Source organism: Lissotriton vulgaris, chromosome 4_1, assembly GCF_964263255.1.
Source record: "Lissotriton vulgaris chromosome 4_1, aLisVul1.2, whole genome shotgun sequence".
NCBI classification, from domain to species: Eukaryota; Metazoa; Chordata; class Amphibia; order Caudata; family Salamandridae; genus Lissotriton; species Lissotriton vulgaris.
The window spans coordinates 1,998,245,393-1,998,263,099 of NC_141691.1; the positions used below are offsets into that span (position 1 = coordinate 1,998,245,393).

Genomic DNA, 17,707 nt, shown 5'->3' on the forward strand with positions numbered 1-17,707 from the left:
AATCTTCAGCAAGTTTCCATCAATTTGCAGGGATACGGGGAATCCTATAGCATGTCTCGAGTCTCAACACTGAGTGCTGTTTCCCACCATCTGAGAGTTTTGTAAAATGTATGCCCATTCAGAGTGTGACTTTACGGACTGGTGGGAGGTATTCTTTTTAGATATATTGCAATGTCCCAGAAAATAACGAAAATATCGCAGTGATCATTGTGATTTAGAAGCTACAAAGATCTGTTGCAGTCTGTTTAGACCAGAGTGAGATGAGTACATTTAATTATATTTATTATCAGTGGCATTTTCAATTTCCTGTTAATAATGAGAACAGTCCGCTTTGAGCTATACATTAGTGACCCTTTATAGGCAATGAGACAGAAAATGGATTTTAGCAGTGAGCTGTGTATTTGGGGCCAATTTTTGTAAAAGCACGTCGATGCTATCTGTCGAAAATTTTACAAATGATGCAGTGGCAAACGTTATAAGTTCATTTTTCGTCTGATCTTGATGAGATGGGGGAAAGATGGACCCCACACTGTGGAGAATCTTGATTTTGCGCCCATACATAAGTTACAACAAGAAGAGGGTGTCTGGACTATATATTAATGATGGAAATGGGTAGCATTTAATTGTTAAAACAGGGCAAGACCCTGTTCAGATAGTCAAGCGAGCTTGCAGTCTGATTTAAAAAAAAAAAAGCGTCCCAGAGTCACTGAAAGTCTACTGATGGTTACAAATTAGTTTATTGAAGCCAGTGTTTGGTATCATATTTCCGTTATGCCATCTTTTTTTCTTAAATTCTTTTTATTAACAAGTTGTAGTGCACCAATTTTACATTGTTCTAGACACATGTTCAAACCGGAAAGGTACGGATCAATACATTGTAGTCTCATTTCCACTTCTGCATGTTCGCCATCAGTCACATGAGCTTTCTCACTAGCATCAGCTTCCTCTTGCGTATCACCCTGTTTTCAGCCCTGTATGCCTCCCACGGGTTATGCCATATTTTAATCTACATTTGTATTTCTTTTGCCAGGTCATCCAATGAACATCATAAACCTAATTAACACCCCCCATTAACCTTCTTTTTCCAGCTGCTGCTTGTAGTAATTTAAATTTACACAATCATACCTTGCCTCAACCTCTACTTCCAATCGATGCAAACCCTTTCAGGACCGCACCTGCTGAACTGAATGCATCGGTGACTGCCAGCACCGGGAACCCATTCAGAACAGATCACTTCAATGAAGACTCTTCCACAGCCTTATTGAGCAATTCAAAGAAAGGTAACCTCATCTTTTTTTGTGTAAATATTCAAATATTAGTGGTAGTATTGCTGTGATAGTTTTAAAGTTTACTAGTATTATCCAGTATTAAGGGTATCTTTCTTAGATTCACATGCCTGAATCATTTCCCGTCGTCTGGGTGGGAGTCCCCGGTACATAAAAGAGTAATGTCATAAAGACATATACATAGTAATAGGCCAGAGGCCTCTCATTAGTAATATATCCATGTCCTTTTGTAAAAAGGACCAAATTTGGCGAAGAGCCAATCCGATATCACCACCCTCGAGAACCTTCTTGGAAGGAGCCCATGTCCCTCAGATTTTCGTAAGCACAGTGCTAAGTAGTACCTACTGAGAGAACCAAGGTGAGCCCTTCCAGGGGAGGTGGGTGGGTTGCATGTGAATCTATGAAAGATACCAATACTGGAGAACTGCAGTTACAGGTGAGTAACGCATTTCTTATCCAGTATTAGGGGTATCTTTCATAGATTCACATGCCTGAATCAGAGTAGCAAGCAATCCTCAGCACATTTCGTAAGGTACAACATGCAAAATCACTGGATATTAGAATACCAATTGTGAAATATAACAAGTACCAAAATACCATATAAAAAAGAAATGTGCGAGTATACTGCAGGTGCTTCTCCGCAAGGGACCACTGCCCGTTGATTTGAAGGTCCTGAAGGAACGCACCCCATCCCTCCAAAGACTTATCTGTAGTTATCACAAGTGGCGAAATTGGAAGTATGAACGACAGACCCTGCCTCAGATTCTGTGGGTGAAGCCACCAGTTTGAGCATGGACAATGGTAGGAGTTATCCAGATTAAGTCGTCGAAAGATCCCCTGGATTGAATCCACTGAGCGGATAGCGCCTCCTGAAGTGGACGCATACGAAGGCGGCAGTGTGGAATCAGTTGAATGTTTGAGGACATCATTCCTAATAGGGATTTGTACAGGCGCACCGTGATGGACTTTTTGGATTGAATCCGGGCGGCCAAGGTCCTCAATTTCAATTGACGTTCTCGTGAAGGGAAAGCCTTTCTCTGAACGGTATCCAGGACTCTACACCAAAATCTTGGCTATGCACCTCGACCAACTGCTCCTTGAGCTAATTGATCCGAACCAAGTAGGCTTCATCCATTACAGACAGGAGGTTGACAATGTCGGGTGCCTCGCTCAAATTATAGAACAAGCATTTGCAATGCAATAGGTCTCGCATTTGCAAAAGTTTGAGCCATTGCCATTGTAATTGACAAACCCTTCATCCATTTGTTGGTTTTGAAAACAGATACATAAATGGCATTATCATTTACAATGCCAATAGCTTAAACTTTGGCATTGTAAATGACAATGCCTTTTATCCATGTTTTAAAAAAAGAAACCTAAATAAAACGCATTTGCATTTACAATACCAATAGCTCAAACTATTAAATACCAAAAATACTCGATCTCTGAACAGCAATTGATGCTTCTGCTTTTCAAATTTAAAAACAAATGTTGTATTAGAAACACCTTAAACATCTTAAACAAATGTAATGCAAAAATGTCCCCTTTGAAAATATGTTGTCCATACATAAATAGTATTTTATAGGATAAGCAATTAATGCACACATATATGCATGGTCCGTGAAGCACTAGATAAAAAGGGGCTTCCAGTGCAGAGAAAAACACACATCCCTGTTTCCCCAGTCCGCAACCTCTAACAACCACCAACATCAGACATAGAGAAGTATTTTGTGATGTCTGCTGCGGCTTTGAACTGCTCAGTGAAATATCTCACTGGATTAGGTAGGTCACTAAACAAGTGCTCCTTTAAATGTCCTGTAATTTACATGCGTGGATACAGCTGAAGTGCACTGTCCCATTGTACACATCCACTGCCCCTCAAGCTGTGGCAAGTAGAATGTGTGCATTTTTATATAACACCAACTTTAAATGGGCACGCATGAAAGATTATGAGTGACACTATCCTACTAGCAAAATCAAGCAATGTAGTCAATAGAAACATATATATAAATAATAGAAATACACCTATTTGAGCAACAAGAAACTCTAAGATATTAGAACTGCTGTAAGCAAGCACCAGAAATGCAAGGGCATTAACCTTGGTAGAGAGAGTTGTGAGGTAGAGAGTTAAAAAAAGCTGAGGTATGGAGAACTTTAAAGAGAAAGCGGCAGAGAGGTGAGGCAGAGAAAGGTGATGTAGAGAAGAGGCGCTGAGATGAAGGGGAAAGGTAATGGTAGTTACAGCACAGAATGTAGCTATAGAGAAAGAGATAAGATAGTAAATGAGATGAAGTAGAGGGAACAGTGGTAGAACGAGAGAGTGGGATAGTGGAAAGGTACAGATCTGTAATAATCAGAGAGGGAAGGCTGAGAGTGATTGATCAGAGGTACAGAGTTGAGATGGAAACAGAGCAGTGAGGTTCAGAGAGAGGAGTTGAGGTAGTAAGAGAGTTGAGGTAGAGAACGTAGTGGCAGGCTCATAGAGTGGTGGAGAGAGAGGCGAAGACCGAGGTCATAGAGTGGTATACTGAGATAGGTGCAGCTCTCAGATTGAACAAGAATGTGTATGGACCGTTACTGCCACAGTATTTCTGACTGTCCCAATGATTGTACCAGGACACCTCTTGAAAGGTGGGGCCCTGGACACTTGCCCATGGCTCAAAATGGCTGCAATACTCAGCATCATTTCTGGAGTATTGTGGAGCACAGCACACTGTATGTGACCCTGAAGCTCAGTGGAGCACTGCACTCTGCACTGGTGGACTGGAACACAAGATTATTGGGTATGGAAGCCTCTCCTTTCAGATTCCTACACAGATGCTGAGAGCAAATGTTTCCACGTCTGGGCATTCTTCTGTCTGCTGGATACGTTTCCAACAGGCTTACTACACAACTCTCAAACGCAAACACCAAATTGGGAAGATAGTATTACAAGACTTTACCGGTGCCTTGCCATAGGTATGTCATGAGGAAATATAGATTGCACCTTGTGTCTTGCGCCCATGTGCCAACATTTACCCAATTGACTTGTTTGCCCGCTGGCCAGTCGCTCTGCATCCATTTGGTTATGCCCCAAGCAATGCTTCTCTTAAGTCCTTTTTGAACTTTTTCAAACATTTTAAAGGCAGAACAATTGCAAAAAAAATCTCAATTGAAAAAGGAAGTAAACTCAATGACTGTGCTTTGAAAAAACTAACTTTAAAGCAATGTGGCCTAATTCATTTTCCGCTCCTGTGACTCTCTGGGCAAGGCTGACGTGCAGTAAAAAGTAAGAAACGTAAATATGTCAATTAGCAGGAATAAGACTGGAGAAGAGGGTGTGAGGCGACAGAGCTCAAGGCAGGAAGCGTGCCCCTAAAAGCAGCTGCGAGGCCACCGCAGAGCGCTGACCCTCAGATAGGGTGAATGCCGTCTCTATGACATCATATGACTGATGGGTCCGTGGCGCGTCTTTTAACTCACTTGGCGCGAGATGCAAGCCAGAGGTAATACTGATGTCTGCCTTTAATGGATGCCCTGCTCATTTTAATTGTCTGTGTGAATTAAACACATCACTCCCCGGCTGTCACATTGTAGGGGCCATGGTTTAAGGCAGGGCAGAGCGTGGGAAAAAAAGCACCTTAGAAATCGCGTCAGACGTATTTGCAAAGAGAAGTCCTCCCTGTCATGAAATTAGAACATTTTCTTCTCAGGCCACTATCGCAGCAAGATCTGAGTGGCTGAGATAGTCCGTGACATGCGTCTTAAGCTGTTTGGTGGCCAGAACTACTGCGCAGCTGTTAGGGCTGGGGCAGTGTCAGTCACGTCTGTCTCAGTGGAGAGTAGTACGGCCTTCAAAATGGCTGTGAGGCATATGTAAGACCAGCCTGGTGTGACGGGCTCTGTTCAAGCCGTAATGCCCTTTCAGCAACTGCCCTGCCAGAGAGTAAGGCTGCATACCCAAAACAGCGGTGCTATCGCTCATACAGGTCGATGAATGGTACGTTTCGTCCTCACGCTAGTCGAGCCGTCCTCGGCAACCAAAAAGAGCTTCCGGTTGTTGGTTCTCGTGTTTGACTTCCCACTCGTAAAAAGTCCATTAGTACCGCCAGATGCTGCAGGTGCGGCGGGCTGTCGGGGGCAAACCACGCCGGCTGCTGCCAGGGTCGGAGGGTTTGGGATCTCTAGGACAGGAGCGGCGGTGAAAGCTGATCTGAATCTGGTCAGATGGACCCTGCGGCCCGCGCCTGCCTACCGTAAGGTTCAGCCGCTGAGTGACGTCAGGCGGGCGCACGCACTTCCGTGCAGGCGCAGAGTGTTCTTGGCCGTTTCTCCGCTTGCTGATGGCGTACGAGAGGCGATGGCCGGAGAAAGAGAGGGACCGCTGAGTAGGGGGATGGGGGGGGGGTTACCCCTGATGGGGTACGGGGGGAGGGGCAATGCCCACGAGGGGAGGTAGAGCAGAGAGATGGAACAAAAGTGAAGACTTTGGGGGAAATTAAGAAGTGTGTGTGTGTGTGTGTGTGTGTGTGTGTGTGTGTGCGCTCTCTTCAGGGAATCTGAGGCAGGAGATGTGCACGGCGCCGGTCTCAGATTCCCAGGAGGTGGGCAACATTAGTTGTCGAGCTGGATGCAATGCTTCGCATTGCTTTCTCCAGCTCGACCTAAAAAGTACACAAAACGAACATCCCGGCCCTCTTGGTTTCCCTGGACGCTGAGAATGCCTACGTACCGAGTCAGTTGGGCCTTTTTGGAAGCAGTCCTTACAAAAATACAGATGGGACCCCAGGTGAAACATAAAATACATTTTCTAATGAAGGGGTTCCCCAGAAAAAATGATAATGGAGCGGGATAGGGAACATAAACCAAAACACAAGAAAGACAAAGTTAATCTCTACAATAGAGTTAGCAATATATACGGGCCACAAAACACCTCTCAGAGCATTGGAAACATTATCAAGTAGGTTTTATTTATATTTTACATTTCTTTTCTTTTTTCCCCTTTATTTTATACCAGATAGGTCACATATATATTGAATAGACCTACATATAAAAAATTATATATTTTCTGAAACGATCTTTAATCTCCCACCCTTCAAAATATGTATTTCACACACACACACACAACCCACACTAAACCCGACCTCGTGGACTGAGCTCAAATTGTCCTGCTGCCTCATCTCTCCACAACACCATTCACCAAACATGAATGATTATCCCTTTTCTCTTGCATTCATACCTGTCCACAATTCAGAAGTTCACGAATTTCTTAGACTTACCTGCTACAACTACTATTGATACCCAGTCCATCTCAGGAAACCTCAAGACTTGGCCAATGCCTTCGGACTGTTGATTACGGAAAACTACAAAACCATGTGAAACTACCCAAAAACGGATATCCATCCTTGTGGATCATGACAAAAATATGATTCCACCACATCATAGCATAAGGAGATGAACCGCCCCCAGCCATCACTAAATATTTGGAGCACACACACAACAAACTACTCCTAGACTACATCTCAATCAACACTCTTCCAGTTAAGTGGTGCAGGACACTAGTTACTTCCTTTCTGTAACTTAAATTAACCTTTAACCCCTTTGCTGCGGCTGGAATTCCGCCGCAGCGCTAAGGAGCGGGGGGGGCCGAGCGGCGCTTGCATGCTCGTCACGAGCCGCGGTTGAGCTGTGCTCATGACGGAGCGGTTCCGTCATGGCCCTGCCCGCTCAATGGAACGTCCAGCGCAGGCGCGGAATTCGCGCCGCACCGAGCGGGCCATGACGGAACCGCTCCGTCATGAGCACAGCTCAACCGAAGCTCATGACGGAGCGGCTCCGTCATGAGCATAGACGGGGTTAAATACATGCGTGCTTGTTTATTTAACATATTTTTTATGGTTAGTGCAGAGTTGAGTAAACCAGGGGGGCGTGCTTTGTATCAATGGTGTAAGCAGTCTCTGTGCATTTCCTAAGTTCTTTGTCATTCTTGTCCTACGGACTGCCTTTTTTGGAAATATGCCATTATCACCACATTACTATTGTTTATGAATGTCATTTGAAGCACTCTCTACCTTCACAAAGGGACAGTTTGAGCACCTATTGATATGAGTGGGGTTCCTGCGACTAGACTGCGGACGGAAAGTTCTCTAAACAGTGTTTAAAACACATAAATATCTGTGACTCCAAGCATTATAAAATGCGTCCAGAGACGTTCGTACTTATCAAAAATGTATCAATTTGATAGATCAGTTTTTTTTCTTTAGTACCTCATTCTGATGCTTACTATTAAAAGTAAAGTGCTCCAGATCTGCATTCCACACAATCGCAAGTATGGGAACAAACGAGCCTACAAGTAATTTATGATATAAGGATTTCAGTTCTTGTTCATAAAATCTACTGGTAATCTGTATTCCCTTCTAAGTGCTTGTCAGGCTGGAGTCTGTCATGACCCAACTCTCGAATGGATGTTTGTTAAAAAAATTATATTATCCTTACTTATGGCCAGCCGTCTTCACCTGTTGGTTTGTTATTATTTTCTTCCACTATAGCGTGTAAACTTACTTTAACCATTGGCTGAATTCAGTGTTACGGCATCCTTACAAAAGTTAATACACACAGGACATGACCCATATGAGCAATAACGGAACCTGGAGGAGCTAGAAACGAACAATAATGGTTCAGTGTTAGACTTTCATTAACCAATCAATGTAGCTCTCTCTCAACATTTTTACTTCATTTATTCTCCAAAATAGTTATAATATATCTCCTATAGACAAAACAAGTACAGTTGGTGCTGTTCTCAAAGGTGCAGTGATTGCAGCATTTACTATGATACATATGTGCAATTGGGATGCCTTAGAATTCCATAAAGATAACATTGCAATCTGTATTCATTGATTACTGATCAGAGGATCATTGTATTCAGCTCTGAGTTGAGTCTCTCAACCCATTCCTTACAGAATGGACTATAGGTGGAATATGTCTCACTTTTTGCTGATATTCTTTCGGTCCTGACCCTAAGCAAGAGAGAGCCTTGCAGAGTAAGCCACCTGAAGATAGTGATCAATGAGTCCACCATTTCATTTTTTAAACAGACTTAGCTAGATAGTGTGACTGAGAAGGACGCATAGGTCAGGGCCTTTAGTGTTCTAAAACATCCTGCCTATTAGTACAATTTGTGAACATTTACTTTCCCCATGGGCTACACTCAGTATATTGGAAGTTGGCAATGGAAATGCATCCCTTTCAGTAGTAGACTCTATATTTCCATAATTTGTCTTCAGTTTGTCTCCTGTAGAATAGGCAATAACTGTATTTGTAATTAAAAAAAACGCCTTTCAAAGAAGAAACCTGGTTGCATTTTACGTTAGGTTAAATATTTGTAAATGTCTTTTTTGACAGAAGATCTAGCCCTTCGCCTCTCCAAAGCGATAGAGATGGGTGACCAGCAGTCTGCTTCCCAGTTGGCTGTGGCTTTGGCCACACATTCCGCTTCCTTGCAGATCCAGCTGAAACCGTCCTGCTTTCCTAAAACCGAAATCAGGTGAGTGTGAGATGGAGAGGAAAAATCCTAAATGCCAACCCTGAGAAAGGTTGATCTGCTGCCCTCATGGTACTGAGAACATGCACGTTGTTTGCAATAATTAATACAGAGAAAAAAAGCATTGGCTAAGCCAGTACATCTGGCCTTAATGTATTCGTGCAACAAAAACATTTATGCTTGGCAATGTCTTAATGTTTTAGCACCTCAATGTCGCAACCGTGGCATTTTAAAAGAATAGTACTATTTCTGGGTGTTTTGTGCAATATATAGTGTACATTGTTGTGTGAGTGTTACAGTGGCTAAACTGCTACGCTGTGGACTGACATCATTTTCTCACATTGACCATTTGTTGCTGCCAAGATGGTTCAGTGAATTAAATACTCATCGCTGACAACTTTTAAGATTTGTTGCAATGCCATAATTAACCTACCATTCTTCCATATTTTTCCAATGTAATCAAAGTTGGATAATAGTGATGTTTATATTTTGCAAAGCCTAGGAATGAATGAAGTGCCTTAAGAAGATTGTGCTTTGCTTTTGTGCAGGATAGAGTCTTGAGTCTTGAACTGTTACATTTATAGCCACACATCATATATCTATTTGATTAATGTTACAGATTTTGAGGGGACTCATAGTCCCAAGTTTGTGGATCTTTGGTTCAGTTCTTTCGCCTTGAAGAATTTGGTTTCATCAGCTCTGTGGTCTAATGAAATTTTGAGAACAAGGAAGCAAGCAAACACTTTTATTTAATGAGATGGTGAAAATCCACCTTTATTAATTAATGAATGTATCTTGCCATTTTCACACATCCAGTGATCACAAGATCTGTTTTTCATCATACTCTCAATTTAAAAGGTGTTTGCTAATTTCTGTAAGTAGATTCTTACGTCTGGAGCAAAGAAGAAACATTGGAACAGACATTCAACAACATATAAGTATTTTTCTGAATATTTAATTTAAAAAAACCTCAGTAAAATATTTAAGCCAGAACAGAATATGAGTAAATACAGCTTCATTCGCATTTACTTATTTTAACCTCTTCGATGCAGCCGTGATTCCCCTGGTGTGCTGTAAACAGCACGAACAGGGGCGGGCCGTGACGAACCCCAGCCGTCATCAGCACACGAGCACTGTAGTGCATGACGGCTGGGGTTCGTCATGAGCATGGAAGGGGTTAAAGTGCATTTCATTGACAAATACATACAATTGCTTTACTAGGTATGCTATCTTGAAAGTGCATTTAAAATGTTGAGTTCACTAAGCCGATGTGATACCTAAAGCTAATTTAGTGCAGTTTCTGATTTGCTCTTCGGGATTCTGCTGAAGTTGTTCCACCACCTTCGTTTAATTAGCTCTCTCTTTTTCTTAGGTAATTGTTTCCGTCAACAAATATGCAGCATGATCATAATGCTTCTTTGATAATTTTTACTGATATTGATCTGGGTGCATCTGTCTCTTCAGCAAAATCAGATAATGGCAGGACTCATGACATCCTGTGTTTCAGGATGTTCAGAGATCCATGGAGACAGTACACAATAGCCTCAGAGCTCTACTTGGTTGCCCTCAGATGAACTGCATAAATAAAGCAGCCTTGTATTTGCAGGCATCAGAGCGCTTAAATGTTAATAAAGCACCTGTTTACCTTCTCGCTGATTTGTCTTGAGGTTCACTCTTAGTGTCACTGCAGCACACAGTTAAACTAAGACAGATGGCTAAGGTGGGTGAGAGCCCTGCGCCAATCATAATGGTGCTTGCACAGACTTGGCGGGGCAGAGTGGCTGTGATCCTTCTGTTGATCAGTGTGCATCCAGCAGGGGGTGTGGATTAATCTTGTAAGTTAAGGAGCAAAAGAAAAGTGGAAATAAACGGTTAACCATTTTAGTATCTAAATACGCTACTTTTTGTCAGGATTTCAATAACATAGGGTCTGATCTATAGTTTAGCAAACATGTACTTTGCCACAAACATAACAGATATCATGTCAGCCCTATTATAAATGCCTTAGGGGTTAAGGCAATGGTAATAAGGCGGGCGGGATGTCCATCACATTTCTAGTGGAGTCTGCCAAACTCTCAATCAGGCCCATGTTTTTTTTTTGCATTTTTTATTTATCGTTTTTCCACACACAAAAAATAAGTCATTGAAACCTAACAACTGTAGAGCATTTTCACACTTTAGATCACATTTCAAGTAATTCTTTGACTACCATGCAGAATGGGCTTCCTTTAGTGGGGAACCCCATCTGAAAGTTGCATTCACCAAAGGGTCCCTTTCACATATTGAAAATAGTGCACTTCCTATGTGCCGGAGTGATGCACCAGATGACCATTATCATGATGCGACTCCTATTGTCTGGTCAAAGTGTGATTGACAAAGTCTGAAGAAGGGGTTGAAGAACGCTGACCCAAAACCCAATCTCTGCATATAGGAACAATAGGTCATGTAGGCGGCTGCACTGTCAAGTCAGACCTACTCACTGCTCAAGTGTCTGTAGCCTGTGTAAGTATAAAGAGGCTAAGGGTTTATTGTACAAATCTAACAATGTAGTGCTATTGCTGTATTTAGTCCTGGCCCCTTGATATACCTCCGTAAAAAATTAAACAAAAAAAATTGTTGTCCAGAGATTTTTGATTTTTTATTTGTATTTTTTTATCACTAGAGCAGTAATTTAGCTTGGGTAGACCTTGCTAATCCAGGCTAATTTTTCGGGACATTTTAAAAAATGGTGGATGTGTTGCAGTGATGTATTATTTCAGGAACCATGAGAACTATATACTTACTTTTGGTATCAATACATAGGTTTTGTTGGTCAGTTAGTCTTATAGAGACAGAAAATAACTCCTCAGAGCATTATATCCTTATAGAGCTGCCATTTTTTCAAAATGGCGGCTCTGTAATGATGTGTTGTAATATTGTTTTTGTTTCAGGTTTTCCGTAATTCGAATTCGTAAACATGAGCAAAGCAGGTGGTAGCAGAAGATCTTTACCTCCTGACAGACTGTTGCTTACTACAAAATCCTAGGACTCCTTCAACATTGAAAAATGTCATATGCCAAACTATTCTGATAGGAAATCTAACATGTGTGGCTGGACAGAAGAGAGTTTAAATTGCTGCAAAAGAACAGCAAGATGAAGTTCTCAAAAGATTGAAACTGATGGGAGAAGAGTATCAAATATGTTATCATTTCAACAAGTGCTATAAGTCGTATACAATGGAAAAAGCCTTGGAAAAATTCCTCAAAAAATAGTAGAAACCAATGAATCACAATATATTTCCAACTCTTCTGAGATTGGGATGACAACCAAACCCAATACTCATCCACTTAGAAGATCAATGGCTAACCCTTGTCCTCCCCAAACAACGGTGGTTTACCTAGAAAAAGGAACTAAAAGGATTGACGAAGGAACAAAGTATAAAGTATGTGAGCCTCAAAGGACAAACATGTTTTAATCTGCAGCTAGTTTCTTCCAAGATGAATTTTGCAGCCAAGTAGCTGATCTAAACAGTGAGGGGAATGTATTTGCAGCGGATTTGTATCACCATACTGCATGAGTGCATACATTCGAGAATATGAATGTACAGTGAGCTACCAGCAGCAACATAACCTCCAGCCTTCAATTAAGTTTCCAATCTTTGAAAAAGCAAATTAAGTTTTAAAGCCACTCTTGAGTCCTGGCTATGGGTTCACGCTCAGTGAGATCCGAGAAATAATGGTCAACATGGATGAAACTACATTGATCTATAATAATGAAATTAAGATTTTTCTGGTGAGAATGTACGACGGAATTCATTTTTGTCAGTCTAACAAAAAGAATCCGCCACATATGGTGTTTTCAGCTGTATTTACTCCTAAAGTTCTTACTGTCAAAATAAGATCACAAGATGCAGTAAAATCAGCAGGAAACATTTTAAGAAACGTCCTGAAAGATTTAGATTTTGGACTTGATGTCCAATTTTGTGCTGCCCTAGAGCTCCGCAAATCTTGGGAGTCAACAAAAATGCCTGATGTTGTCTTAACATTTTATTACATCTATCAGCCAAGCAAAACTTTTACTAAGCAAAGAAGTGGAAGACCATCCCATGAACCAACAGACCTATGCTGTGCAAATGAACTATATTTTTCATATCATATTTTATGACTTGCATCACAGCAAAAAGAAAACTCTGCTACTCATGATAACTGCCCACACAATCAATGACCAGTGTAAAGGTAGAGAGCAAATCACTTCAATGAATCGGAGTGGTGCATCAACAAGTTACAATGACGTAGTACAGAGCAGGAACTTGATAGCAACTCATGGTGTAAAATCTTGTGAATCTGACCGCGCACCACTTCCAAGCCGCTTTACCTGGAAAGGATTTACAATTGCTGCTCTTGATAATTTTGATTTTAAAGACCACTCTTCTTTGTCTGGTATATCCAGCACGCATGATACTGTAATGGTGCTTGTTCAAGACTGTACCAATGAAGTAGCTTCTGGAAAAAAAGCTGTCAGCTGTAATCATAAACAAACAAAGCTGCAATCTTCTAACCCAACTGCCTTGTCAACGTGTGCAAAATTACTACAAGCCATCAACATGTCCCAGTCTGCCAGAAAGTTTCATAGTGGCTGAAGACCAGCCTATCCTGCCAATTTTCAGTAATGAAGGTGTTTTCCTTATTGTAGCTGACATTTTTATGAGCATTACAGTAGATTTGATCTTTATTCAATGATGGGTGTTTTCCACATGACAAAAGTTGCGATGTGCAGGAAGATATCTCAGTGGACGTGGCATAGACGGTGCACCTGTTGAGGCTGAAATCTTTGGAAGCAAACTGTCCAGTCAATATTGGGCGGGCCTCATTATGTTTGTTTGTTACAAGGTATGCTCATCATATCTGAGGCTATAGAAGCATTGTGTTGGATTGATTTTTCGAAAAAGAATAACAACTTCGGTTTTGCATATCTTATCTCAGAAGTTAACAAGGCACAGGGTGCACTTCATTCTAAACACATTATACAAAGTCAGACAATGTTCAATACACTCAGTTCATAATCAGAAAACCTAGTTTGCAGAGTTTGTCAAAGAATGTGAAGAAAATTCTGAACTTTGCAAGTACTAGGGAAATGTTTTACACGTGATATCTGTAGTGAGAAACTTGGCACATGCTTATCTGGAAGGTGATTGGGAGCTGCACATGAAGACTGTGGAGTCCCTGATTGCATAAACTACCTGAGTATGGGTCCTGGTATTTGGAATGAGTGAAGAAGCTAGAGGTGGAAAAACCATACTTCTACAGAAAATTCATCCAAAGATATTTTGTGGTGAAAGAGAGGGAAGGTTTAATGCTGTGGTTCCAGATATGAATTGGAACAGACCATCCAGAGATCACAGAAAAGCTCTTAGGGAATTGTTGGTCAGACACGTAAAAGTAAATATGTTGCTTAATGACAGCTTGTTTACCATGAAGTCCTTTTTATTTGCAATGTTTTCAGAGAGATGACAAATTCAAAATTAATGGACCATCGTATAACTGTTCCTCACCACACACTTGTGGGAAAGAGAGGGTAACATTTTAATAAACATGTTAACAGCCTTCTGCATTTCATGTTGCAGCAAGGAAACCCTTTTGAAATGACTGAGCCTGTGCTACTACACAACTTTGTGACCATCAATATGTGGATAAAGATATAAAGACATGTCTACTAGCATTCGTGGCCTGTGCAGGTAAGGGCGGTGGGGACGGGGGGCTGTATGGGGGGTTTTGAGTAAGACGATTACGAGGGAAATTTAATAAATTAATTTCCCCTCATCATCGTCCATCGAAATCCTCCTCACCTGGCCACACCGCTCTTACCTGCAAGGGCTGCGGCTGTCTACTAGATGTCCTGGAATTTTGATCGAAACTATACACAGAATTGAAGCAGGAGAGATTTGTATTGAAAGAGAAAAAGCTGCTTGACATAATCATGAAAGATAAATTCTATGCTTTAACTGCCATAGTGAAAGTTTCGTCCAACCAGCTACTGCAAAATAGGTTACCAAAGAACAATTTTAGGTAGCACATAGAGAGATGGATGTAGCAAAAGAAAGGGGTGAATTTATCAAATACATTCAGTCACATTATCTTCCATCAAGCTCATGATTTGATGGAGATGCAGCAACCAAACCAGTGAAGCCCAAACTCTTACAAGAGCTCAAAAACACTTTCACCTGAAGAGTTCCAATTCGTAAAGGTGTCCTCATTGAAAACTGTTGTTGTTGTGGCCTATATGTCACAATTGCGAATGGTCAAGATTTTATCCATGCACAACTTCATAGACTTCATTCAGACTGTTCTACATATAGCAAAAGTCAATGTGCACCTTGCAAGAACTGCACATTGTATTTGACAGTTATCTTGAACTATCTGTCAAAGATGGTACAATTAACCTTCCCTGCATTAAAATTTCAACACCTATACCGATGAAACTTGATAAATCTTGGTCATCATCATAGAACAAGATGAACTTGGAGAGGTTAACTCGCCAAAACATTGATGCTTCAATGAACACTGAAATTTAATTACTGCAAGTGGAATGATTGTCAATGAGAAGTTGGTGTCTGCAGAGATATATTCAAAAGGTATGGGCCATAGTGTTCAAGAACTTAACAGCAGGCTTGAGGAAGATGACTTTCGTTTTGTGCCTCATGCTGAATGGGCTGTTTGAAATGGCTCCAATAAATTAATTGTACTGTCAAATGACACAGATGTCATTATTATGCTACTTGGATTTGTTGCAATATTCATAGGTCAAGGATTATCAGAGTTATGGATATGTTACGGAACAGGTGATAAAAGACACTTAATCCCGCTTCATATTCTGTACAACAAACTTGACCCAGGGGTGCCCAGTGTTCTTATCAAAGCACATATTCGTACAGGCGATGACACTATAAGCAGAGTTAGAACAGAAAAGGAGGTGACTTTAAAGACATAGGAGAATACCTGGTGTGTGTGTGTTGAAAATAAGTTCTGGCCTTCTCACATTTGACGATCTTCGGTACAGTGGGCTCAAGAGATCAGTTCCGCTAAGTAACCTTCCACCGATGTCCTATTCTGTGCGTGGACATCAAAAGAGAGTTCTACTTGATCAGATGTGTAAATCTTTTGGATCATGCATATGTAGAGAAAGATTAATGTGAATTTGGTTGGGAAGATATGGACGAGGCGCTAAAACTTACAAACTTTCTAAAGCCTCTATCCAAAGAACTTACACATACATGTACTTGAAAAACCTGTGTTACAAAAAGATGTCCATGTCGATATGTTCTTCTCAAATGTTCAACATTCTGCAAATGTACTGCGAGCGATTGCAGAAACAAATAAAGTGAACTATGAAAATGTGTCTGAAACAGGAGTGAAACACATTATTTTATTTTCATATTCAGATTGGTTTTATGGTATTTATTTTTTTACCGTTTCCGTCTGTATTTATCCATATTTATTTTTTGCAAATTTTATCTATTTGCCCCTATTTTTTGTTGGGGTGGGTGTGTGGAAAAAGTAAGCTGAAATGAGCATATTTCCACATTTATTTGACCGATAAATATGCCCTCATGCTTGAATGTCTGCCAGATTTCAATGTAGTGAACACCCGGAAAAGATAAACCAGTGCACTGATGAGAAAATATGCAAATATCAGTATCAACCTTGTGTATATCTACTTCTATTAAAGCCTCTTTACTAAAGTTCCTTTCTTGTTTAACCCCCTTATCTATCAATCCACACATCTGTTGGCCTGGCAGTCATGGCAGACAGTATTTAGAATTACTCAAAAAGCAACCTAAGTTCCGTTTTCATCCACATTTAAAAATAAATACAGACAAGAAAATGAATGTTTTCTCTTTGTATTTATCTGTAAAAATGGAAAACAGGGAGCCTTAATCACAAACATTATTTGGTGCATACATAAAAGGATTAAAAACCATTGTTATTTGTTTGATTTTTATATGTGTCTCTTCTTCCTCTATATAGCTGCAATTTTGGAAAATGGCTGAAGAGTTGATCTGACGAGTTATATTCTGTCGTCTCTATAAGACTACTTGACCCCCAAAACCTATGTTTTGACACCAAAATGAAGTATATAGGTCTCATAGTTTCTGAAATATTACGCCATCATTGCAACAAATCCGCCATTTTAAAAATGTCGCCAATAAAATTCAACCTGGATCAGCATTGTGCACCAAAGCTAAATGACTTCTCTAATGATTAAAAACACAAATTAAAAATGAAAATCTCTGAAATGCAGTTTTTTTGCAGGAGTATATCAGGGGGCTGGGATTAATTTCCATCTCCTCTAGGATGACACAAAATACAAAAGGCCGATCTTTTTACTTGTCTAAGTACTTACAATAAGACCTAGTAAAGTGAACAAAAAAGTGATGGATGAAATGCATGACTTGATCTCAGCCACTAGTAATTACTTGTAATTGCCTAGTCCATTGCTATTTTTCACTCCATCCTACCTCAGTTTTAACCCAGCCATATGCAAATAAGTCTATACCCTGCTGTAATGAGCACAGTCCAACCCGAACTGCCAGGCCAGATCCTCCCTGAACTGAAGTACCAGCACCGGTTTCTCCCATGTGCTTGTTTTTTATAAGCTCTGTCTCCTTCCACTTGGGCTTCATTTCGTACTGCTCCCATTTTAGGAGCTACTTTTTTCTTTGTGGTTGAGCAATCCACACGAGTGCTTGTATCAGAATAGTCTTTCAAAAATCAGTATGCACTCCGAAGGCTGCTGCTAATTTGATTTTCTCTCACACACACACACACACTTTTTTATCCTTTGAAACCGGGGCACTTGCCATGTAGATATCGATTTTAACTAACTACCAATGGGGCAGTCTGTATTTTGCAGCAAAAAAACCACA

The 17,707-nt window shown here is 40.8% G+C and overlaps 1 protein-coding gene across 1 annotated transcript in view; it reads left to right on the plus strand.

The window, feature by feature from the left end:
* LOC147724825 (ranBP-type and C3HC4-type zinc finger-containing protein 1-like) overlaps window positions 1–17,707 on the plus strand; it is a 431,577-nt gene that overhangs the window by 21,303 nt on the left and 392,567 nt on the right. Inside the window, exons 3-4 of the mRNA XM_086966324.1 lie at window positions 1,089–1,280; window positions 8,667–8,808. Coding sequence (XP_086822450.1) covers window positions 1,089–1,280; window positions 8,667–8,808 — 334 coding nt within the window. The remainder of the gene's footprint in view (window positions 1–1,088; window positions 1,281–8,666; window positions 8,809–17,707) is intronic.